We start from the raw sequence: 20,069 nt of genomic DNA, 5'->3' as shown, positions 1-20,069 counted from the left end.
GCAAAATATTGATATTTCGTTTTAGAGGTGAGTAGATCAGAAGCTGGTCCTAAATAAAATACAGACTGTTCTATTACAACAAAGTTTTTTTTTGTTTGTTTGGTTTTTTTTTTTTTTTTTGCCATAAAAGAGTAGAAGTCTATAAAAGTGCCAACCAGAAGGGTTTCTCACGGACTGTCCCCCACTCTGGTTTGCCTGTATTCCTCTGTGGCCGTAGCTACAATTTCATACTGTTCAAGGTTTCAATGAGAGAAGCAATGAAAACAATTGCCAATTTCAGATATTTTGCATGCTAAGGAATTAGCTGGTCAAATGTTTCTTTCACAGCCTTTGCTATCTTTGTACCTTGTAATGTACTTTTGAAACAAGTGTCAGTCACATCAGGGAAATTATTGATCTAAAGGATTAAAAGCTGTATCTGAGGTGTTTAAATTCTTGGTTCAAATCCATCCAGCTGAGAAAGTTTATCAGGAGCCAATTTGGCTGCACTGGACCCCCCAGCCCCCACTCAATGATGTGGTCCGGTTACAGTCTGACATTGAACAGTGTCCACTTCAGCCCTGAAAGCACAATATGAGCCCATAATATTATCTATCGTTAGTTTCTAGGGGTCAAGTGGACCTGGCGCCCTTGTGCACATTAGCGCAAGGCTGCCACTGGGTTTGCTCCTCCACCTTTGTACTTCATTATCGACCGCTTGGTTATTTTTATCGTTGGAATGACAGTGTTTAACATAAGAAGATCCTCTTGCAAATATGAGCGGAGGCGATCTGTCACTTCGAGAGTCACAGATGCCACGTATGAGGTTATTCCCTGGGCAGAAGGCCGAACTGACAGTTTATTTGCAAGAGCTGATCAATGATAGGGATGCAGGAGTTCTGAAAATTATTGTCCCTGGGAATTGAACATTATATTATCCACAGAGAGACAATATAAAAAATCTGCTTTCAGGATATCGTTTGCGAGGGGCAACTATTATTTAATTTTTTTCTTAAAGCAGACCCTCTAGAACATCAGAAAGCAACATAAAGACATTCTAGGAATTAATTTTAATTACTTACGCAATTCAAAGGGCTAAAATGGAAGTATTTTTATCATTCAAATTCATAGTTAATTTATTCATTTTCCATTGGTCTCTGTTAGTAATTTTTATGTTATTGGGAATACGTACCATATTTGCGGGGTGGGGGGAGGGTATGGGAACAGATTTATTTAATGTAGCAAAGAAAATAGTTCAGTGGTGCCTAAAAATGCTTTATCCAAAATGCTTTTAGAGCTCTTTGCCTGATCCGGTTACCTTTGTACGAAAGGGGAGGCTTTCTATCATTGCGCAGCATCTATGAAACAAGCCTAGGAAATCGCGACAGGCGATGCTAAAAATGTAAATATTAGGACAGAGGGAAATAGTAAACGTGGTTTATTTTGTTCTAGATTTACTCCTTTCCCATTTGCCAATTTTCTATGTCTCATCTTTCCTTCTCTGAGGCGGAGAAGAGGAAAGAGAACCCTTTTCCCGCTTCCGAAAGGTCCTAGCATATTGCTGTTGCCTTGGCCACGGCAGAAAGGCCTTTGAACGCTCACTTGTCTCTCAGTGCGCCCCATCTTTTACCAGTTCTGCGCATCCTCCTTTAGCGAAACCCCTCCTCTCCCTTCGGCCGGCCGTCTACTTCCTCCTCTACCTCCTCACCGCTCTCTCCGCCTAGGGTCCAGTTCAGGAAGTTCAAATCCTGACCTGACCCTTTTTCCAGCTTGTGTGGCCTAGAACCCTTTGCTCTTCCCGCCTCGTGTCATCGTCTGAAATGGAAATAATAACACCTAACGTGAAGATGAGGGTCGAAAATGAGACGCGGGCCATGTGCTTAGCCCAGGGCCTGGATGGAGAAGCGCTTGATATATATTGGTTCCTTCCCTTTTATTTCAGTCGCTGTCCCTCAGATCCATCCGACCGTCGGCTTATTTTTCTGAAGCTATTGCTTTTGTCGTGTTACCCACCGACCCCAGGCTTTAAACACGAGACGCAGCAGAGTATTCTGATTAACAGCATAGATGAGGATTTCTCAATATTTTTTTTTATTATTATCATCATCCAATAAGTCTTTTTAGAAATCGTATGTGTTTTTACTTTCTCTTTTACTTTTCAATTACTGTGGACATACAATATTATGTTAGTGTCAGGTGTACAGCATAGTGATTGGACATTTATACAACTTACGAAGTGATCGCCTCAATAAATCTAGTTCCCATCTGACACCATGCATAATTATTATATTATTGACTGCATTCGCTATGCTGTACGTTACATCCCCATGACTATTTTTGAAACTGCCAATTTGTACTTCTTAATTCTTTCCCTTTTTGGTCTAGCCGCCCGCCCCCGCCCCCCCGCAACCCTCCTCCCATCTGGTAACCATCAAAATGTCCTCTGTATCTACGAGTTTGTTCCTCTTTTGTTTGTGTATTGTGTTCCTTAGATTCCACGTATAAGTGAAATCATACGGCATTTGTCTTTCTCTGTCTGACTTATTTCCCTTACCATAATACCTCTAGGTCCATCCGTGTTGTGGCCGACGGCAAGATTTCATCCTTTTTTATGACCGAGTAAAAACTGGCTGAGTACATCATATATATGTACCACTTCGGCATCCGTTTATCTACCGATGGACACTTAGGTTGCTTCCATGTCTTGGCCATTGTAAATAATGTTGCAATGAACACAGGGGAGCACATGTCCCTTCAAAGTAGTGTTTTGGGTTTCTTCGGATAAATACCCAGATGTGGAATCGCTGGGTCCTTCTCTGTCTCTTGCTATAGCCTTTGTTTTTAAGGCTATTTTGTCTGGTTTAAGTGTTTCTACCTCAGCTTTTTTTGTCTGTTTGTTTTCATTTTCATAAAATATTTTTTCCCCATTCCTTTACTTTCAGTCTGTGTGTGTCTTTTGATCTGAAGTGAGTCTCTTGTAGGCAGCATTTGTAAAGCCTTGTTTTCTTATCCATTCAGCTACCCTAGGTCTTCTGATTGGAGCATTTAACCCATTTACATTTCGAATAAATTTTGATAATATATATTGCCATTTTATTACTTATATTTTTTATCTTTTTTCCTTCTTCTCTTAAGTCTCTTTAACACTTCTCGTAATACTGATTCAGTGGTGATGAACTCCTTTAGCTTCTTCTCGCCTGGGACAGACGTTATATTCTTAATCACCTCTCATAAAGTTTTAACAACATAGACACGCTGTTTATCTGTTAATGTACTACATGTATATTGGCCTTTAGACATAAAGCGCAAGAACCTGTTTTCACCCCCTTGGGGAGAATGTCACCCCCACATGGAGAATGTGTGGCACAGACCGTGAAACCTAAACACCGAATTAAAATCCTGGCTCTGCCACCGATGAGCTGTGTCACCTTCAACAAGTTACACAGCCGCTGCTGGCTTCAGTCTCCCCACCTGCTTCTGGAACTGTTAGGTTACATGGGGTCACGTGCCCAGAGGGCGCAGAGCATTGCCTGCCGCATAGCTTTGCTCCGTAACAGTGTGCCGTGGTCACCCCCGAAGCTCGCCAGAGCATGGAACATAAAGCGGGACTATCTCAGCCTGGCTCTCAAGGCATAATCGCATCCTTACTTCCCTTTGTCCTTTCTCTCCCACGGAGCTTTACTCGGGGGCGGCACGTTCTGCCACCCTTCGTAAGGAAAAACTCAGACAAAGGGCGAGGCCAAAGGGGCCATGCAGATGAGGAGTGAAGACTGCTTTAGCTGAGGCGTGGGGCAGCACCCAGGGTGGGAGGGCTGGGGAGGGGTGGACAGGGGTCCAGGGAAGAGAAGGTCCCCAGGGCAGAGCCGGAGGCGCCTTGACCGAGGCCCGTGGAGGCGCGAAGGCCGCTGAGGCTCTCCCGTCTGGCGGAGAGTGCCATGCATGCAGAGCCCCGGCCGCCTCCTTCCTTGGCCATTTCTCAGGGTGGCGTTTGCAGTCTGAGAATTGAGGCAGTGTCCCCCGCAGGGCCAAAGAGCAGTCTTGCTCATTGCCTGCTGTAAGATGCCACAACCTCTGAGTTCCTCTCGCATCACGCCGCCTCGTTTCGCGTGCAGGTGTCCGTCTGGGCTCACCATGTCGCTCTGTGGGATTCTGGCGGAAAGGGAACTGACACAAACATGCTGCCGGCCGGGCCGTGAGTCACGAAGACCTGTCTCGCACCGGCATCTGCGGAAGGGCGGAGGCTAACTCGCCAGCGTCGAAGGAGGGCAAAATCGAATTCCAAGCCCGCCAGCCTGGCGAGGTGGGAAGGGAAAAGCAGCCACGTGTGCACCAGCCTGGAGATGGCTCTGGAAGAGCTGGAGGTGGTTAGAGCAGAGGGGCAAGCTCGGAGGGGCCGGGTCATGGGGAAGGCCATGCTTACAAGCCGGGGACTTGAACTACAGTGAGCGGAACCCTTGCAAGGTTTAAGTCGGCAGTTTGAGTTCTAGAAAGAGCCCTCCGGCTTCTGGGTGGAGAATGGTCGATGGAGTAAATGGTGAGAAGTGTGCAGGACATGGATGGACATTAGAGGTCATGTGGGCCCCACTGGAGATGGAGACGTGGGAATCCGATCACGGAGGTGGTCACTGGCCACTTGGATGAGACCGTCCAGGAAGAGTGTGTGGCAAGAAGAGAGAAAGAGTTTTTGGCCAGATCTTCAAAAGGAGCACTTGGGGAAGTGGGCCAGGAGTTAAAGGCGGAGAAAGGGGGCCTAACACTGGGGCCAGGAGCAGACAAAGCAAGGAAACCAGTGGTGGACTTCGTCAAAAGCCAGCAGGTCACACAGAGCCTGCAGCCCTGGAGTCCCATCCCGGAGCGCTGTCCTGGCTGAGCCGTGACGGGGACTGAAGGAGAGGCAAGGTGGGGAGCATGCAGTATACCCCTGACCTCAGGAGACCACGGCGACCCGTGCTAAGGCGGTGCTGGGGGGCAGGTTGCAAGGTGGACAGGGAAGAGCCGGGCAAGGCCTTGGCGAAGTCACTGACCATTTAATTAATGCGTACTGAGGGTCCATCGTGGCCAGCCCCTGCCTGGGCCCCAGGACAGGGACGGACCAGAAGTAGTGTCTGCCTTGAAGACGAGTCAGGCAGCTAAGGACATGATGGGGTTGCTACCGGAGCAAAGGGTTCTGTCTGCCTGCACATCTAAGTCAATGAGATACAGGCATGTTTTGCAGCAAAGAAATTAAGGGTTTATTTTAGAGAGTTGCAAATCCCAGAGACGCAGGAGAGCTATCGCTCAAAGATCTGGTGCCCTAGGCTGTCTCGGGGGGAAAGATTATATAGGGGAAAAATACATTGGAGTAGTGGGCTCTACTGATTGAACCACGCTGGGGTAATTGATCATCCCATCACGTTCTGAAATCATCCCATCTGGTCCTGTCATAAACGGGCCTGGGACTGAAATGGAAATTTATTGTCCTTGTGATCATAGATCCCAGGCTGTATTCTGAAAAGATTTGGCACTGGTTGGAGCCTTACGTCCTAAGGCTGAATGATTAAGGGTCTAGGAAGCAAAGGTGGAAAGATAAGGGAAGAAAAAACAAGTGAGTCATGATGCGTTAGGCAAAGCCTGCTTGAATCCGAGGGAAAAAAAAGCTGTGTTAAAGAAATGCAGTGTGTGTGTGCAGCTACAGAAGACAGTGAGGGTGTGGTGGATGAGATTCGCGCTGCCTCCAGAACAAGCTGGCTGGGACAGGGAGCAGGAGCGTGGCCTGGAGGAGTCGGGCCCCAGCAAGGCTCCCCATCCGGCTGGAGCAGGGGCGGCAGTGAGAGAGAACTCGGAAAGCAGCCTGGCCAGTTTGTGAAGGGTAAAGCTCGTGCCCAAGATGTGTAACTTGCGGTAACTTGACAGAGGGTATAGGGAGCCACAATGCCTCGAAGGACGGAGGTGGGGAAGAAGAGGCTCATTAAACATCCATCCACTCCGCGGGCTCACCAATTCCCTAAGAATTTCATTAAAATGCAGAGTCCGATTCCGCAGGCCTAGGGAGGGGTCTGAGGTGCTGCCTTTCTAACGAGCTCCCCAGCTAGGACCACACTGTGGGGAGAAAAGCCGTAGCTCGTTTAATCTGCTGTCCAGTGAGTGTAATGGGCTCCTTTTTTATGGGCAGGAAAACGGCTTTTCTGTGGGCTTTCTTGGCTCTCCCAAAGTCATGCCATTAAAGACGACTGCACTGTTCCCTGCTTTTTACCACGTGGGGGTGAAAAACACAGCCCCCAATCATGACTTTCTCAAGCCCTCTCTCGGTCTGCCTCCAGGGCTGGGTCTTCCAGGTTTGCGAATTCAGATCCTCCTGACATTGGCCGCTGGGCTGGAGCTTCTGAGCCTGCCTGCCACGGCTTCTAAACATAGCTTACCTCACAGGAAACCAGACACTATTGGCCAATTTTGCAAATAAGGATGCCCACGAGAGAAAGGGAAACACTCTCTGGCAGAGTCTGCCTGGGACAGAGTGGCTGACTGACACATCCTGACGTTCCCTTCCCAGCCAAGCCCAGCCCAGGTAGGAGCACCTGTGAGTGTGTGGGGCGGAGCACTGTGGTCAGAGGTCAAAGCAGGGTAAGGACGCCTGCCAGCAAGGGAGGTCATGTACCTGAGGATGTTGTAGTCTTACTGTCCAAATGCCAAGAGTGATTAGATCATTTATCATATGCTCGGTGTGATGGAAGAGGATTAGAAACCCTAGTAATTACATTTTAGGGGCATGGAGAAATGCTCATGATTTGACATTAACTTTTTTTTTTTTTTTTTTTAAAGCATCATTAAAAAATGCATCTGGATGATTTTGAGAAATTACTGTTAACTTTTTAGGGCGAGAAGTAGTACTGAAGTTATTTTTTTTTCTTGAAAGTCCTTATTCTTTAGAGACTCACACGTAACTATTTATGGGTGAAATGCTATGATGTCTGGATTTATTCCTTATTCTTTAGAGACTCACGCGAAACTATTTATGGGTGAAATGCTATGATTTCTGGATTTATCTTTAAATAATGCAGCAGGATGCGAAGAGGGGACTAGATGAAATATCGACCACGAGATACTAACTGTTGAAACTGGGGTGCTGGGCGCATGGGGGTTCTCTCTGCCTTTTGCACGCTTGGAAATTCTATAATAAAACGTTTTTTAAAATAGCATTTGAATTTTAAATGTAAACATACTTCATATGAATATGAAAATATGCATAAAGATTGGAAGAACAGAAGCGAAAAGCTAGCCGTGGTCGATTCTTGGAAGTTCAGATCGTAGGTGGTTTTGGTCTGTTTTCCTTTCGTTTCCATGCTTTTTCGTGTATCTGCATTTTCATAAAGAGCATCTATTGCATTTATGATGAAAATGATTTTAATTAATAAATTGCCGGCACAAGTTCGATATTCAGTATTGATGTCTGCTGTTATAATCATTGTCAAGACACTCAGTTCAGAAGGTGTGGGGTTGTTAGGAAACACAGTCTTCAGAGAGAAAGTCCGAACGGATACTCTTACGGGTGCACAACAGGAGGAAATACATTCGAGTCCCTGGCTGGGGCCTGGCGGGAACCTGTCATTTCTCATTGTTTGGCTCTGATCTGGGAGCCTCACAGAATGCCACGGTGTCTGCTCCATAAGTCCACAGCGGGGCCCGGAGAAAGGCCTGGGACTTCTAGGATTTTCCCTCCTTCCCCAAAACGCTCTTTTTCTTTTTGAAATACCTGGGAGAAAACTTGAGGTTAAAAAACAAAACAAAACAAAACAAAACAAAACAAAACCAAACCTTGAACCCAAAGGAAAGAAGATTGGGCTACATAAGAAGCAGGCAAGAAAAAGCCGCTGGTGAGCCAGGGCTGCCAGGGTCTGCTCAGGGGACTATACTGTGTGTGTGTGTGTGTGTGTGTGTGTGTGTGTGTGTGTGTGTGTGTGTGTTGGGTGGATTCACACCTATGTTTGACTTCGGCTCTGTGCTAAGCCTCAAGTCCTGCTTTTAAAATGAAGATCAACCATGAGTTGATTATGGTAAAAGCCAGGAATGGGTCCAGGTTGAGTTTCTGTGAGGATTAAGGAGTGGTGTATAAAGTTAAGAAGTGGATAGTGGTTCTTGGTATGGAAGAAAACTATATTGCATCTCTTTAAACATCTTCCCAGGCCCTCTTTGTCCTTTTCCTGAAATTGATGTTCATGGTGAAACATAATACACTCAAAGAGTTGTGGGCCACTTAACAACTTCCTATAAATTGATCTCCAGGCATCGGGAGAAAACCGGGCCAGCCCCCAGCAGCCTCTCTCAGTCCCTTCCCGACCACCACCCCACCCTCCCAGAAGCTGCTGTAATCCTGGCTTTTATGGTAATTACTTCCTTAATCGTTCTTATAGTTTTACCATCTAGCTATGAGTCCCTAAGCAACATGAATTATCATTGGGATAGGGACGTTCAGCTGCTCCCTCCCCTTTGTGTATGTGGATTCATGCAGTGGTCTGCTTGTTGGTCTGCATTTTTAAAATGCACCGTGTCGTAAGGGATGTAGAAGTACACACAAAAAATGTCAATGGCAGCATTGCTCATGGTGGCCCCGAACTGAGACCCCTCCCCACCCCCACCGTGCATCAACGGTAGAATGATAGTCATCATGGAGCCCTCACATGGTGGCACCTTATACTGCCCCGAGAATGGACAGACCATGGCCTCAGCAACACCATGGGTGAGATACTTCCCAGGAATGCTGAGATGAATTCACAGGTAAACGCGAAGCTGGTTCCAGTATCCCTCCACCAGACACGATTTCTGTTTCCATGAACAAGAATCATTGCATTGCTATCAGCTTCCTATAACTTATGGAGCTGAAAATTAGCTCCGATGATAAAAGGGGAAGATGGCCCCAGAGGGTGTGCTAAGTAGGACACCAGTGACTTTTTTGGGGGGCGGGGTGGGGACCTATTTTAAAGTCATTGAAAATTTCTCCTACAGTTCCTTAGTGTGGAATTCGGGGCCACTCTGCTTACTCCTCTGCTGCCTTCTGGGCCTCGGCTCTTCCTGAATCCTCACAGGAGACCTCCACTCAGGCTAAACTAGACTTTCCCGAATGCCCCAGGGACAAGCCAGCCCCTCCTAACCCCAGATCCTCATGTCCTTCTGTTTCTAGTGTGTTCCCTCACACCCTCTCTGCCTGGCCTCGACCCCAGGGGAGTTCCCCGTGCTCAGACCCTCAATGCCTTTGGCTTCAACCCCACCCCAACCCCCATCTTTATCTCTGTCTACCTGGAAGACCCTCCCAGCCTCTAAGACTCTGCTTAAATGGTCTGATTCTTGGGTTCTCCATAACTTTTCTTATATTCTGTTACTAAATGATAACAAAAAATTCACAGAGACTGTATCTTAAACCTTTTTACCTCCACAGAATTTAGCACAGCACCTCGTGTTGGGAAAATATAATTAAAAACAAAATCTCCAACCCACAAGAAAAGTAGAGGGAGAAAACACTTTTATTATTAAATAAGCATCAAACTAGAATGTGATGTGCATCACTTGGTGATCTGCTAAGAGGTTGTAAAGACAAAAAAAAAAAATCTTACCTTATCATATAGCAAGCCCATACGACTCCTCACACATGTGTTCTCAAGATAAATAACTAGAACTCACGTAAGAGAACTTGACAGTCACACATCGTTAATTCACCCTTACTTTGTGATGGCAATCGGGGTCACCATTGGTGTTAGCTGACTGATTTCCTCCAGAGAAGAAATAAATCTCTCCTATCTTTATGATCGGAGGTCCTTTTGCAACTTGGAGCAATGGCACCCACTCAAGTCAGGTTCCACAGAAGCTGGGAGAGAAGACTCTATCTCTCGATGTTTATAGTGCAAAGAGATGACTCCCAGGTCCTTGAGAAAGACATTCCTGGGTCATGATGAGTTTTTTGTTTTTTGTTTTTTGTTTTTTTTTTAAGATAAACACTTTAAGGAAAAGGAAGCAGGAGGAATCCTTCTATTTTTGATTTTGATTTGTCCTTACACTAGCATATAGTAAAGATACTTAATTAAGATTGGCTTAATTAATTCTGTAACAATTCCGCCTCTTCGATTACTTTGAAAGAAGCCACAAGGCATTTCCCTTCAACGTGTCACAGTTTACTTTGGCAGACACAAAGAAACACCACGAAGCACTCTGAGAGGAGGCGTGCCACACCCAGAAGAGGCAGGTTCTGTAGGGGGGGCTCACCCCACGGAGGGGCCGCATCTCAGGGACTGTTTTTTCCTGTTGCTGGTTTAGGCTTGGGGTCTGCGTTTGGCCCTGTGTAAAACGCCGGAGGGGGGGTGATGCCCTGTTGTTTTAGGTGGACTCGTTGCTGCAGGAATAGAGATCCCCTCCTGTGCTTGCCCAGGGAGTGGGGTGCAGAGTGGGAAGAGGTGCCTAAACAGCTCCTCATCGTGGAATTAAAGGCCCTGCCCTCTGCCCCTCTTCTGCCTTCTCAGCCTTAACTCTCCCTGCAGCCCAGGGGGTATCTTATAAAAACAGCTGTTACTGTAAATGGAAAAACCATCAGGACCTGGTAAAACTCAGCAGGGGCCCAACAGGCCAGGAGTGTGGGCTTGGGGACAGGCAGAGAGCCTTCCTATCTAGAACAAAGTCAAGTTTAAGACTCTTCAGAACTCAAAATCGGCTAATCCTGCTCTCCGCCTCTGCGCAGAACTTCATCTGCACGCTGGCTGGCAGTCTTCGAGCCAGAAGCATCACACCCCCAGGATGCTGGGTAGCCACTTCTGTTGACACTGGGCAACACTTTTCACTGCATAGGACTCATGTTGCTCTGTAAAAATACTTCTTTCTGTTCAGTTCTTGTTGAAAAATTGAATGTGGCAGAGCTGGCCAGGCCCTTAGAGATGCTCCATGGCCTTCATTTCATACATTGAGAAATCAAGGTGGAGCGGGAAGTGAGCCACCCAGGGTCCCCAGCCATCCGTGGGCTGTGTGGGCGCCTATGAGGTACATGGCTCTGAAAAGCATCACGTGTATTTGAAAGCAGCAAATAAGCCGACCCCTCAGCCTTCAGCCATTTCTTCTCCAGAGATTTCTTCACCAGCATTGATGAGAGCTGGATTCTGGGCGTCTGGCAGGAAGGACCACCTAGCTGCGGCTGGAGCAGTAAATAACGGCATCCGCTCCGTTTCCCACACAGTGTTTCACGGAGGTCAGCCCACCAGGTTCTGAGTCCGGCAGGGAGACAGCCAGGAGGAGCGTTCAGGCTTGCATCATGGAGCATCTTCTTTTCGGGGAGTGCCACGTCTCTTATTTTTCAGCTCTAGTCCTAGAGATGTGGCCTGCAGTGACCTGCACATCCCCTCTCTGCCCCCCCCCCACACACACACATCCAAGAGGAAAAGCATCGTGCAGTGCAGGGAGCATGGTTTTGTGCAGAGATGCATCCGGGTTGGGATCCTGGCTTAGTTACTTCCTTAGACAAGTTTCTCAAATCTCTCTGAGCCGCCGTTGGTTAATTTGCACAGTGGGGGTTGGGGGGGTAGTCAGCTCTCATGTGGGCTTGTGGGAAAAAGTCAACAGGATCTCGTGTATGGAGCATGACACTTAGCAGGCATCCAGGAATGAAGCCTCTGCTCCTTCTAAACTGGAACCTCCTGAAGATAAGCTCAGTTTCCAAATGTCAACAGCACAATGGCACCCCACCGGAAAAGCGGGGATCGGGGCTCAAGCAATTCTCTAGTTTCCTTTGGTCCAAGGAGAAAAAAAAAATTAAACGTTGCTTTTTTTTTTTTTGCATTTGGCTGAACTTTGTTAAACTGAGTCTTCTTCACCCAAGGGCCTGAAAAGCCATAAACAGAGACCTAGGAGGGCTAAAAAAAAAAAAAAAATGATGCCGTAGATCTAGAAAACAGGGAGCAAGACTCGAGGCCAGCAGAGTGTAGGGGTTGCAACATGAAGAGAAGATCAGTTAGGAGAGAGTGGATTTGGGCCCCCTAATGAGAGGAAGTGCAGAAAAGGGAAGCTAATTGGAAACAATGGGTAGTGATGACCCCAAAAAAGTTAAAAAATAAATGAGCGGGCCTGAGAACAGGAAGTGGGCCAGAGGAAGTAGAACAGGATCGGCAGGGGAGACGAGCGGTGTTGTTCTAAAGCAGGTCCTACAAAACTCGTTTCTACTCTGGCGCGGAACACACGCACGCTCAAGACCCTGCTTCTAGGTTCAGCTCAAACTCTCCCAGCTGAACGCCATTTACTAACACCTTGACTTAAGGGGAAAAAGAGAGAGGGGACCTGAGAACAGCCTGGGGTGCTGATGCTCCCCCCCCGCCCCCGCCCCGGCTTCCGCCTTGAGCCCCGCAGTGCAGCCTCGGTTGGTAGTGGCCGCATAGCGCCTCCCCCTGGCATGCAGCCTTCCTCTTGCGACCCCGTCTGTATGAACCCTCGCTGAGGAGACCCTGCAAAGACTTGCCTCATTGGGTTCACATATTTGGTTCTGGTGTCCTCAAGGGCCAGGCTAAGTGCAAGTGATTAGACCCCCACCCAGCAACCCTTTGACCTGCCCTGAAGGTTACCCCCAAGGACTGGCCCTGCTCCCATCTGCGGCCAGAAAGCCTTATCTTCAAGTTCATCTCCCAATCCTGGAGCATCTCAGAGGATCCAGAACTAAGAGGTCCACTCAGCTTGGGCCCACCCTTCCTAAAAAGGTCCCATGGTTAAACCGTCAAGTGCAGTGGAATAACTCCATGAAGGAGAAGTCCTTACCTGACGTCAGATGTCAGATGTAAACGGTGCCCTTACATGTGCTGGGGCTGTCCTCTAACAAGGCCGGGTCTGAGTCAGACAGACTGCAAATCCCGTTCCCAGCCAAGCAAGACCCTGGGCCACTTCAGAGTCACACAGTTGAGGCTTCGACATTTGTGCAGAAGAGAGAGCTAAAATTGCTCCCTCGTGTTCCATAGTCATGCACTCGTGTTCATTTATTCACGCATTCATTCATTTAGCCACACTAGGGACCCACTAAACTCTCAGAGTTTAATAGTCCCTGGCACCTGATTAGAAAAGATCCTTGTGAGCACCTCTGGGAGCAAGACCTCTTTGCCGCTCCGCCCGGCAGTCCCCTGTTTATTTCTAACCATCTCTCCCTTCTCCACGCTCTGTGCTTTCTCGTAGCCTTCCCTTCCCTGTCATCACGAATATTTCCGGAGCCATTTAGCAGGGCAGTCAATTAAACACAGGACTTTTCCTTCAGAGAGGATTAGTCCTCTGTTTAGCAATGAGCCTGACAGCTTATAAAAGCTCAGGAAAGAGGCTTCCTCCCCGCCAGAAAAAACTTTGAAAAGAAAATACTTTTTATTTCAGGGAGAAAAAAAAAGTAAACTTTTGCAGACTAAATTTCCACAATGCCTAGGGCGGAAGTGAAACATGAGAGTTCATAGACAGTCTGGATGATTTGAAAGGTTCAAAGTGCTTCTGCTTCCTTGTCTCATGCATGTATTAAGTACCTGCTGCATACAACACACCGTGCCAGGTGCTCGCCTCAAAACAGTGCCCTGCGCAGGCATGAGAATGAACCCTGATCTTGCAAGTGAGGAATGTGAGGCTCAGAGGTTCCCTGTTCACCCAAGGTCACTCGCTCGGCCAAAAAGGGCAGACGTGGGATGCAGTCACGGGAGAGCCCCAGTCTAGGCCCCTCACCCTTCCTGCCCACCTCCCTCCTCAGTGGCCCAGGGACACCTGCCTAAAGATGTGTAGGAGGTCTTTTTGTGTAAGGCACAGGGTCGAGAGTGGAAATCAGACCCACCTCATGCAGATTTGTCAAATCCAAAAGCACGAAGTTTCTGGGCTTCAGGACTGAGCACAAGCACTGGAAAAGATGCAAAATGAGTTTTATTGGCCCCGGCCTCCTCTCAAGGTCAGCTTTACCAGCTCCTTTCACGAGGGAAGGGGGAGGTAGAGGTGGGGAGGATAGCTAGCCCCAGGATCCCTAAATTACGGCCACCAAGACTTGACTATTCGCCCTCCTATCTGCATGTCTGGGAAGCTATGTGTCTTCAATAAGCCAGAGACACCAAGTAGCAATTCCTTTGTCTCCTCATTTGAAATGCAGCTCGCGCCATTTTGAACTGGCGTTTGTGGAGTTCAAGAATGGTGGCATATCAGCCATTGTATATGGTTCCACTTCAATGTCACTGATTAAGGTCACCGCCAAAGAAAAGGGCACTGCAGCCTAAAGCAAAGAAAGCGTAGACTTTCTTTGAGAACGCCGTCCCGGCCTGAGGTAGCCCTTGGCTCACTTCTTCCTGGAGGAGCCTGGGTCAGATGCAGAGATGGGCCAGGACACAAAGCAGAGAGGCTGGGAAGGGAGCAGCAAAGCCCTGGCTGGGTGGGCCTTGACCTTGGCGGAGACACGGTCTTGGCGAAACCAGCATGAAAAGGAAGCAGTGGAGTGTGGAAACTCCCTTGGTTAAAGGGGCTGAGCTTTGTTGTCAGTTGTGGTGGAGAGGCAGGCCGTGGCAGCCAGGAGGTGTGCTCTGAGTGTGGCTGGGGTTTCTGAGGTGCCTGTCTGTGGTATCACAAAGAAGAGGAGGAGGCCCCAGGGGATCGAGGTGAAAGGGCTGCCCTGGCAGCCTCTGGAGTGAATGAGGAGCGAGCCCTGGCTGGCAGGAGAGAGGGGAATGGGACCTGTGCAGGAATATCTTATCTTTTCATTTTTGATAAGAAGGAAACAGGAAATAAGAAGAGTGGGGGGAGGCGGGGCCAAAGTGAAGTGTGGGGGTGGCATTGTCAGGTTAATTAGCCACCCCGGCCCAGCTCGGCCTGGCCAAGCACAGCCCTCCATCCCGGGTCCATCAGCCCTTTCATGGTACCAAAAGGTCCAGATGGTGGCAACACCTCTTCCTCACTAGCATTTGCAGGATGACCGACCATCTGCGTTTGCCTAGAAGCGAGGGGTCCGATGTGGGAGCCTTTCAGTGCTAAAACTAGAAAAGTCCCAGGCAAACCAAGGCAAGGTGGTCAGCATAGAGCATGCGACTGTGTTTTATCCCATAAGGAAGAGAAGGGCTCGTTGGTCCTGAGAGGTAGAGGGAAAGAAATGGCTTGTGAAACAGAGAAGAAGGTATCTGGGTGTGGGTCTCTGGAGAGTGTCGTGGCTTCTCTCTTCAGCCTCAACCTCACGCAGGAGATATTGGGGTCCAGAGGGCGAAGGAAGTAGGAATAAGAGAAGGGGGTGGAGAATTCCTTCGGATTAAAGTGTAAATGACTGCATTTCCCACCTGCCCCCCCCCCCCACCTTACCACCTCTCTGCCTGTGGCTCTCTCTCCTCATTCACACACTGGTAAAGCTAGCCAGCTTTTGGAGAAACTTTTGAAAATCGGAGAAAAAAAAGGTTTGTCTTGGGCTTCGAAACGCCTGGATTCAAATGCTGGCTGAGGCACTGACTACATAGCTTCAGGCAAGTCACTCTCAGAGATCTGGCTTCCTCTTCTGCCAGAGAAGGTTGGTGGTTGAGTATTCTCCATGGTTACAGACTGTCGTGGGGATTCAACGAGACGGCACGTGTGACCGGTTAAGCACCAACCCGTATTTGTTTCTTCCAGCCAGAGAGAATTCTGACTTTGTTTCTCTGAGAACTCATGTTGTTCCCTGTTGTCTTTTCTGTTGCAGGACCTCATCATGTCCACCGTCTCTCCTAAATCAATTCTGGAAGACTTCCAGTATGATGCGAGCGCGGAAGTTTGTGACATGGGGGACATCGTGGCCTTCGGGACCACCTTTTTGTCTACGGTATATTCCCTTGTCTTTGTCTTCGGCATGGTGGGAAATTTGCTGGTGGTGCTTGCCCTCACCCACAGCCGGAAACCCAAGAGTATCACCGACATCTACCTCCTGAACTTGGCCTTGTCTGATCTGCTCTTTGTAGCCACCTTGCCTTTCTGGATTCACTATCTGATAAGGGAACATGGCTTCAACAACGCGGTGTGCAAACTCACTACCGCCTTCTTCTTCATTGGCCTCTTTGGAGGCATCTTCTTCATCACCATCATCAGCATCGATAGGTACCGGGCCATTGTCCTGGCGGCCAACTCCATGAACAACCGGACCGTGCAGCACGGCGTCACCATCAGCTTAGGCGTCTGGGCAGCTGCCATCTTGGTGTCAGCACCCCAGTTCATGTTCACCAAGCACGAGGAAAACGAATGCTTCGGGGACTACCCTGAGGTCCTGGAGGATGTCTGGCCTGTGCTCCGCAACATGGAAGCAAATATTCTTGGCTTCCTGCTGCCCCTGATCATTATGAGTTACTGTTACTTCAGAATTATCCAGACACTGCTTTCCTGCAAGAACCACAAGAAAGCTAAAGCCATTAAACTCATCTTTATGGTCGTCGTCATGTTTTTCTTCTTCTGGACACCCTACCACATTATGATGTTCTTGGAGACACTCAACCTCTACAACTTCTTTCCCAATTGTGACATGAAGAGGCACCTGAGATTGGCCCTCAGCGTGACCGAGACGATCGCATTTACCCACTGTTGCCTCAATCCTTTCATCTACGCATTTGCTGGAGAGAAGTTCAGAAGATACCTTCAACAACTGTACAGGAAATGCCTGGCTGTCCTGTGTGGTCACTCTGTCCATGTCACTTTCTCCTCATCTGAATCACAAAGGAGCAGGCGGGAAAGTGTCTTGAGCAGCAATTTGACTCACTGCACCAGTGACGGAGATGAGTCTGTGCCCCTCTGAAGAGAGCCCTAAAGCTTTGTCCCTATGTAGAGCCTGGAGTTCCTGAGTCTGACGCTGAATCACGAGGACAGAATTCCTTGTTTGTTTGTTTCTCACATGTTAGAAATGATGGACCCAGTGGCCCTAAAATAACCCAAAGGTGTTTTAGAGAATCGCGATCAAAATTTGAATGATGGAGGGGAGACATGTCTCTTACTGCAAAAGTCAAGACTTTTTTGTTTACAAATAACAACAGTTCAGCTCAGACTAGCTTAGCTAAAAGGTGGGTGGTGGGTGATGTTCACCGCGTGGCACAGGCAAGGTGGTGGGTGAGATCGCAGAGCGTGGGGAGACGAGGGCGTGGACTGAGCTAGAATTTCCTCTCTCTGACTCTCAAATCTCTGAGTGGTGACAGAGCTCTCAGACTCACGTAACACAGCTTTGTCATCAGAAAGGGACTGAGACCCATTCATTTCTGGTCTCCAGGTCAAAATTCCCAGGGAATGGCTCTGATTGGCTACGTTTGTATCGGATCCCCATCCCCGGACCCGGTGGTGGTTCCATGGGAAAGGCATAGATAAGATGGCAGCTTCCATTTCAATTTTGCGGCTCAAGGTTCAGGGGGACGTTATTTCCAAGAAGCTGGAGGGGCGGGTGCTGTTTTGATCAGACGAAGCAAGAGCTGCCCACCAACTTTACCATGTATCTGCCCTCGTCTCCCTTCCAATCACACCAGCCAGCGTGCATCATCAGCTTCCTCTTCTTTAAACCCCTTCTATCATGTCCCCAAACCTTTGCCGACTACATCAAGTCTGGACTCAAGTGCCTGGCCTCTGAGACCCTCCATCATGAAGTCCCTACAACAGAGCTCCCATTGCCTCCCCTTCCCAAAGAACTCCACCCACCCTGCCACCCAGGTCTGTTCCATCTGACTTATGCACCTCCACATGCTCTTGGGCCCAAGGGAAGAAATAGAAGGAACCCTGGCCCAAACCGAGAAGGGACGGCTTCCAATCCCAAATCTATCACTTGCCCACTGGATCGCTGAGGACCAGCTGAGCTTCGGTTTTCTCATCTGTGAAATAGAGATGATGGAACTTTTCACGTCGCTAGCATTTTTTTCCAGTGTAAGGAACCAGTCACCAACTGTTACAGGTCCCGACAGTCTTGCCTGGTTCCCAGACGTCAGCTTGCGCCCCACCCGGCGCCGTGCGTAAGCAGTGGTGTCGACAGAGCTTGGAGGAGCCTGCAGGCTGTGCTGTATGATGGAGCTTAGGCACAGAGAGGGCTGGTTCCTACAGTGGCACTCAGTGGATACTCCTGATATACAGATCGATAGCCTGGCCTGCCCCAGCCTCCAGGCTGCCTTGAACATTCCTTCCCAATCATCTCGAGGCAACGCCCTGCGCATCTGGAGAAAACCACAGCATTTACACCACTGCCAACCTGGAGAACCAGGGTCACAGGAACAGCTTTTTTTTTTTTTTTTCCAGTAAACATTTGGGGTGGTCCAAAACTTTAATGTTTGAAAAACAATTATAATAATGCTAAAGAAAAGGTCATCTGTAATCTAGCCACGCAGTATAGTCATCGGCCCCTCCAGACCTTGATCATATCCTTACCTGTTTAGAGTTATAATCATAATTTACAGATGGTTTTGTAGTCTGCTTTTCTCCTTTTAATGTTAGATCAGAAATTGCTCTCTGCTTCTTTGTAGTTTCATGATGATCATTTTTAGAAGACTCTGCCAGGTTGTGTACTCATGAAAGGCGGCTGACTCACTGTTGTATTTCTGATACTGCCTTGGCAGTCAGTATGTTTGTTTAATCAATGAGAGAATAAATCGTGTTCCATCAAAATCATGTATGATGACTTATTTGCTTATCATTAATCTGTTGATAAATATTTCACTTACTTCCAATATTTACTGAATACATATATCACAGAACTTTCATCTATGTCATTTCCTTTCTTCTCTTCAATTATTTCTTTTGGATAAATTCCATGCCGTGGGGATAACTGGGTCAAAGGGCGTGGGAAATTTTTAGTCACATACATACGAAAGCAGTGTACTACAAAACCTTTATTAAGCATATATTATATGCAACAGGTGAGCTCAGATCTAGCACTGTTCCAAAGGCGAGACCAGACCTCTGCCCTCAGTGCTTAAGTGGTGCTCAATATTCAAGTGCAGAGTGGAGAAGTGAACAAATGAGCGCACTTGGCATTAATCAGTAACACAAAGGCAGCGACGTCTTGAGTTTGCAAGGGTAAAGGGCTCTCCAGGCAAAGGAGGGGATGGCATTCTAGGGCGGACGAATGGCATGTCTAAAGGACCTGTGTGAGAACACGGGAATCTTAAGGGAAAAGTGTGTGATCGTTGATCACAGATTCCAAAGACAGAATTACTGGGAGCAGAGTGGGTGGTGGGAACCTTCTGGAACGTTGGTTCCAACAACCAAAGGAGCAGGTCGGTCTCCTCAGGACGTTCACAAGTTTGCTCCATTATTACTTGATTCTCATTCTAGCTGTGGAATCATGAAACGTTTCATTAAATTTTTATTATTTCCGGACTCCCAAGAAGAGAGGAAAAAATTCTTTAGGCTTGGAAAACCAAAGTAGAGGGACGAATGCTTTCATTTTCGGAAGAAAATTAAATGCGCATTATAGGAAATATTCATTCGTTTATTTTGCCAAATAAGACAGAATAGGGAGAAAGCAATTATATTTGTTTTTGTTTTTGTTTTTAAAAAACCAACCCTAAATAGTGGTGATGTTGGTGTCTACATAAAGGCAGACAGGAATGACAAGGTTGGTTGCCCCTGGCACATGGGTGGGTCAGATCTTCTGACTCTGAGCTCTGGGCTTCCCAGAAGCAGAGGGAATTGCAGATTCCAAAGACAGAATTACAATGGAGTCCCAGCGTACTAACTCTGTGATCTTGTACTTGACTTAACATTTCTGAGGCTCAGTTTCATCATCTGGAAAATAAGAATTAAAGCAATACCCCCCTGCTAGGATTATTCTGAGGCTTTAGTAAGATGACCCCCATGAAGCCCAGACCTGGCAAAGCGAGCTCAGATAAAGGGTGGTGACTATTTCGACTCTTTTTCTTTTTGTTATTATTAAATGGAACCTTTCCCAGTGAGGAACCTCATGCTATCTTGTCCTCCCCTTCTTGCTTTTCTTAGTCCCAGAATCATAGTCTTGTGGGTGATCAGAGATAATTGGATCCAAATTCACATCTTGTAAGGAAAAGCAGGTTCAGAGAGGGCCCAGGCTGGCCCCAAATCACACGGTAAATTAATGAAACAGGTAGGTCCCCTGACTCTCAATCTACTGACTCCTTCCTTATCAGATGCCCAATACAGAT

General features: G+C 47.8%; 1 protein-coding gene across 1 annotated transcript; it reads left to right on the top strand.

Moving 5' to 3' along the window:
• Positions 1-6,400: 6,400 nt before the first annotated feature.
• Positions 6,401-19,438, top strand: CX3CR1 (C-X3-C motif chemokine receptor 1). Its single transcript, XM_016124058.2, has 2 exons — positions 6,401-6,523; positions 15,638-19,438. The coding sequence occupies exon 2, from the start codon at positions 15,647-15,649 to the stop codon at positions 16,715-16,717; it is 1,071 nt and encodes a 356-aa protein (XP_015979544.2). The 5' UTR covers positions 6,401-6,523; positions 15,638-15,646; the 3' UTR covers positions 16,718-19,438.
• Positions 19,439-20,069: the final 631 nt, after the last annotated feature.

The sequence above is a fragment of the Rousettus aegyptiacus genome, unplaced genomic scaffold (assembly GCF_014176215.1).
Source record: "Rousettus aegyptiacus isolate mRouAeg1 unplaced genomic scaffold, mRouAeg1.p scaffold_m13_p_4, whole genome shotgun sequence".
In the NCBI taxonomy this organism is placed as follows: Eukaryota; Metazoa; Chordata; class Mammalia; order Chiroptera; family Pteropodidae; genus Rousettus; species Rousettus aegyptiacus.
Note: the sequence above shows the minus strand (reverse complement) of the source record. Positions and strands in the feature narration are given on the sequence as shown.

Coding starts and splice junctions, on each gene's coding strand:
- CX3CR1 (XM_016124058.2), top strand. CDS start 15,647: ATGTCCACCGTCTCTCCTAAATCAATTCTGGAAGACTTCCAGTATGAT.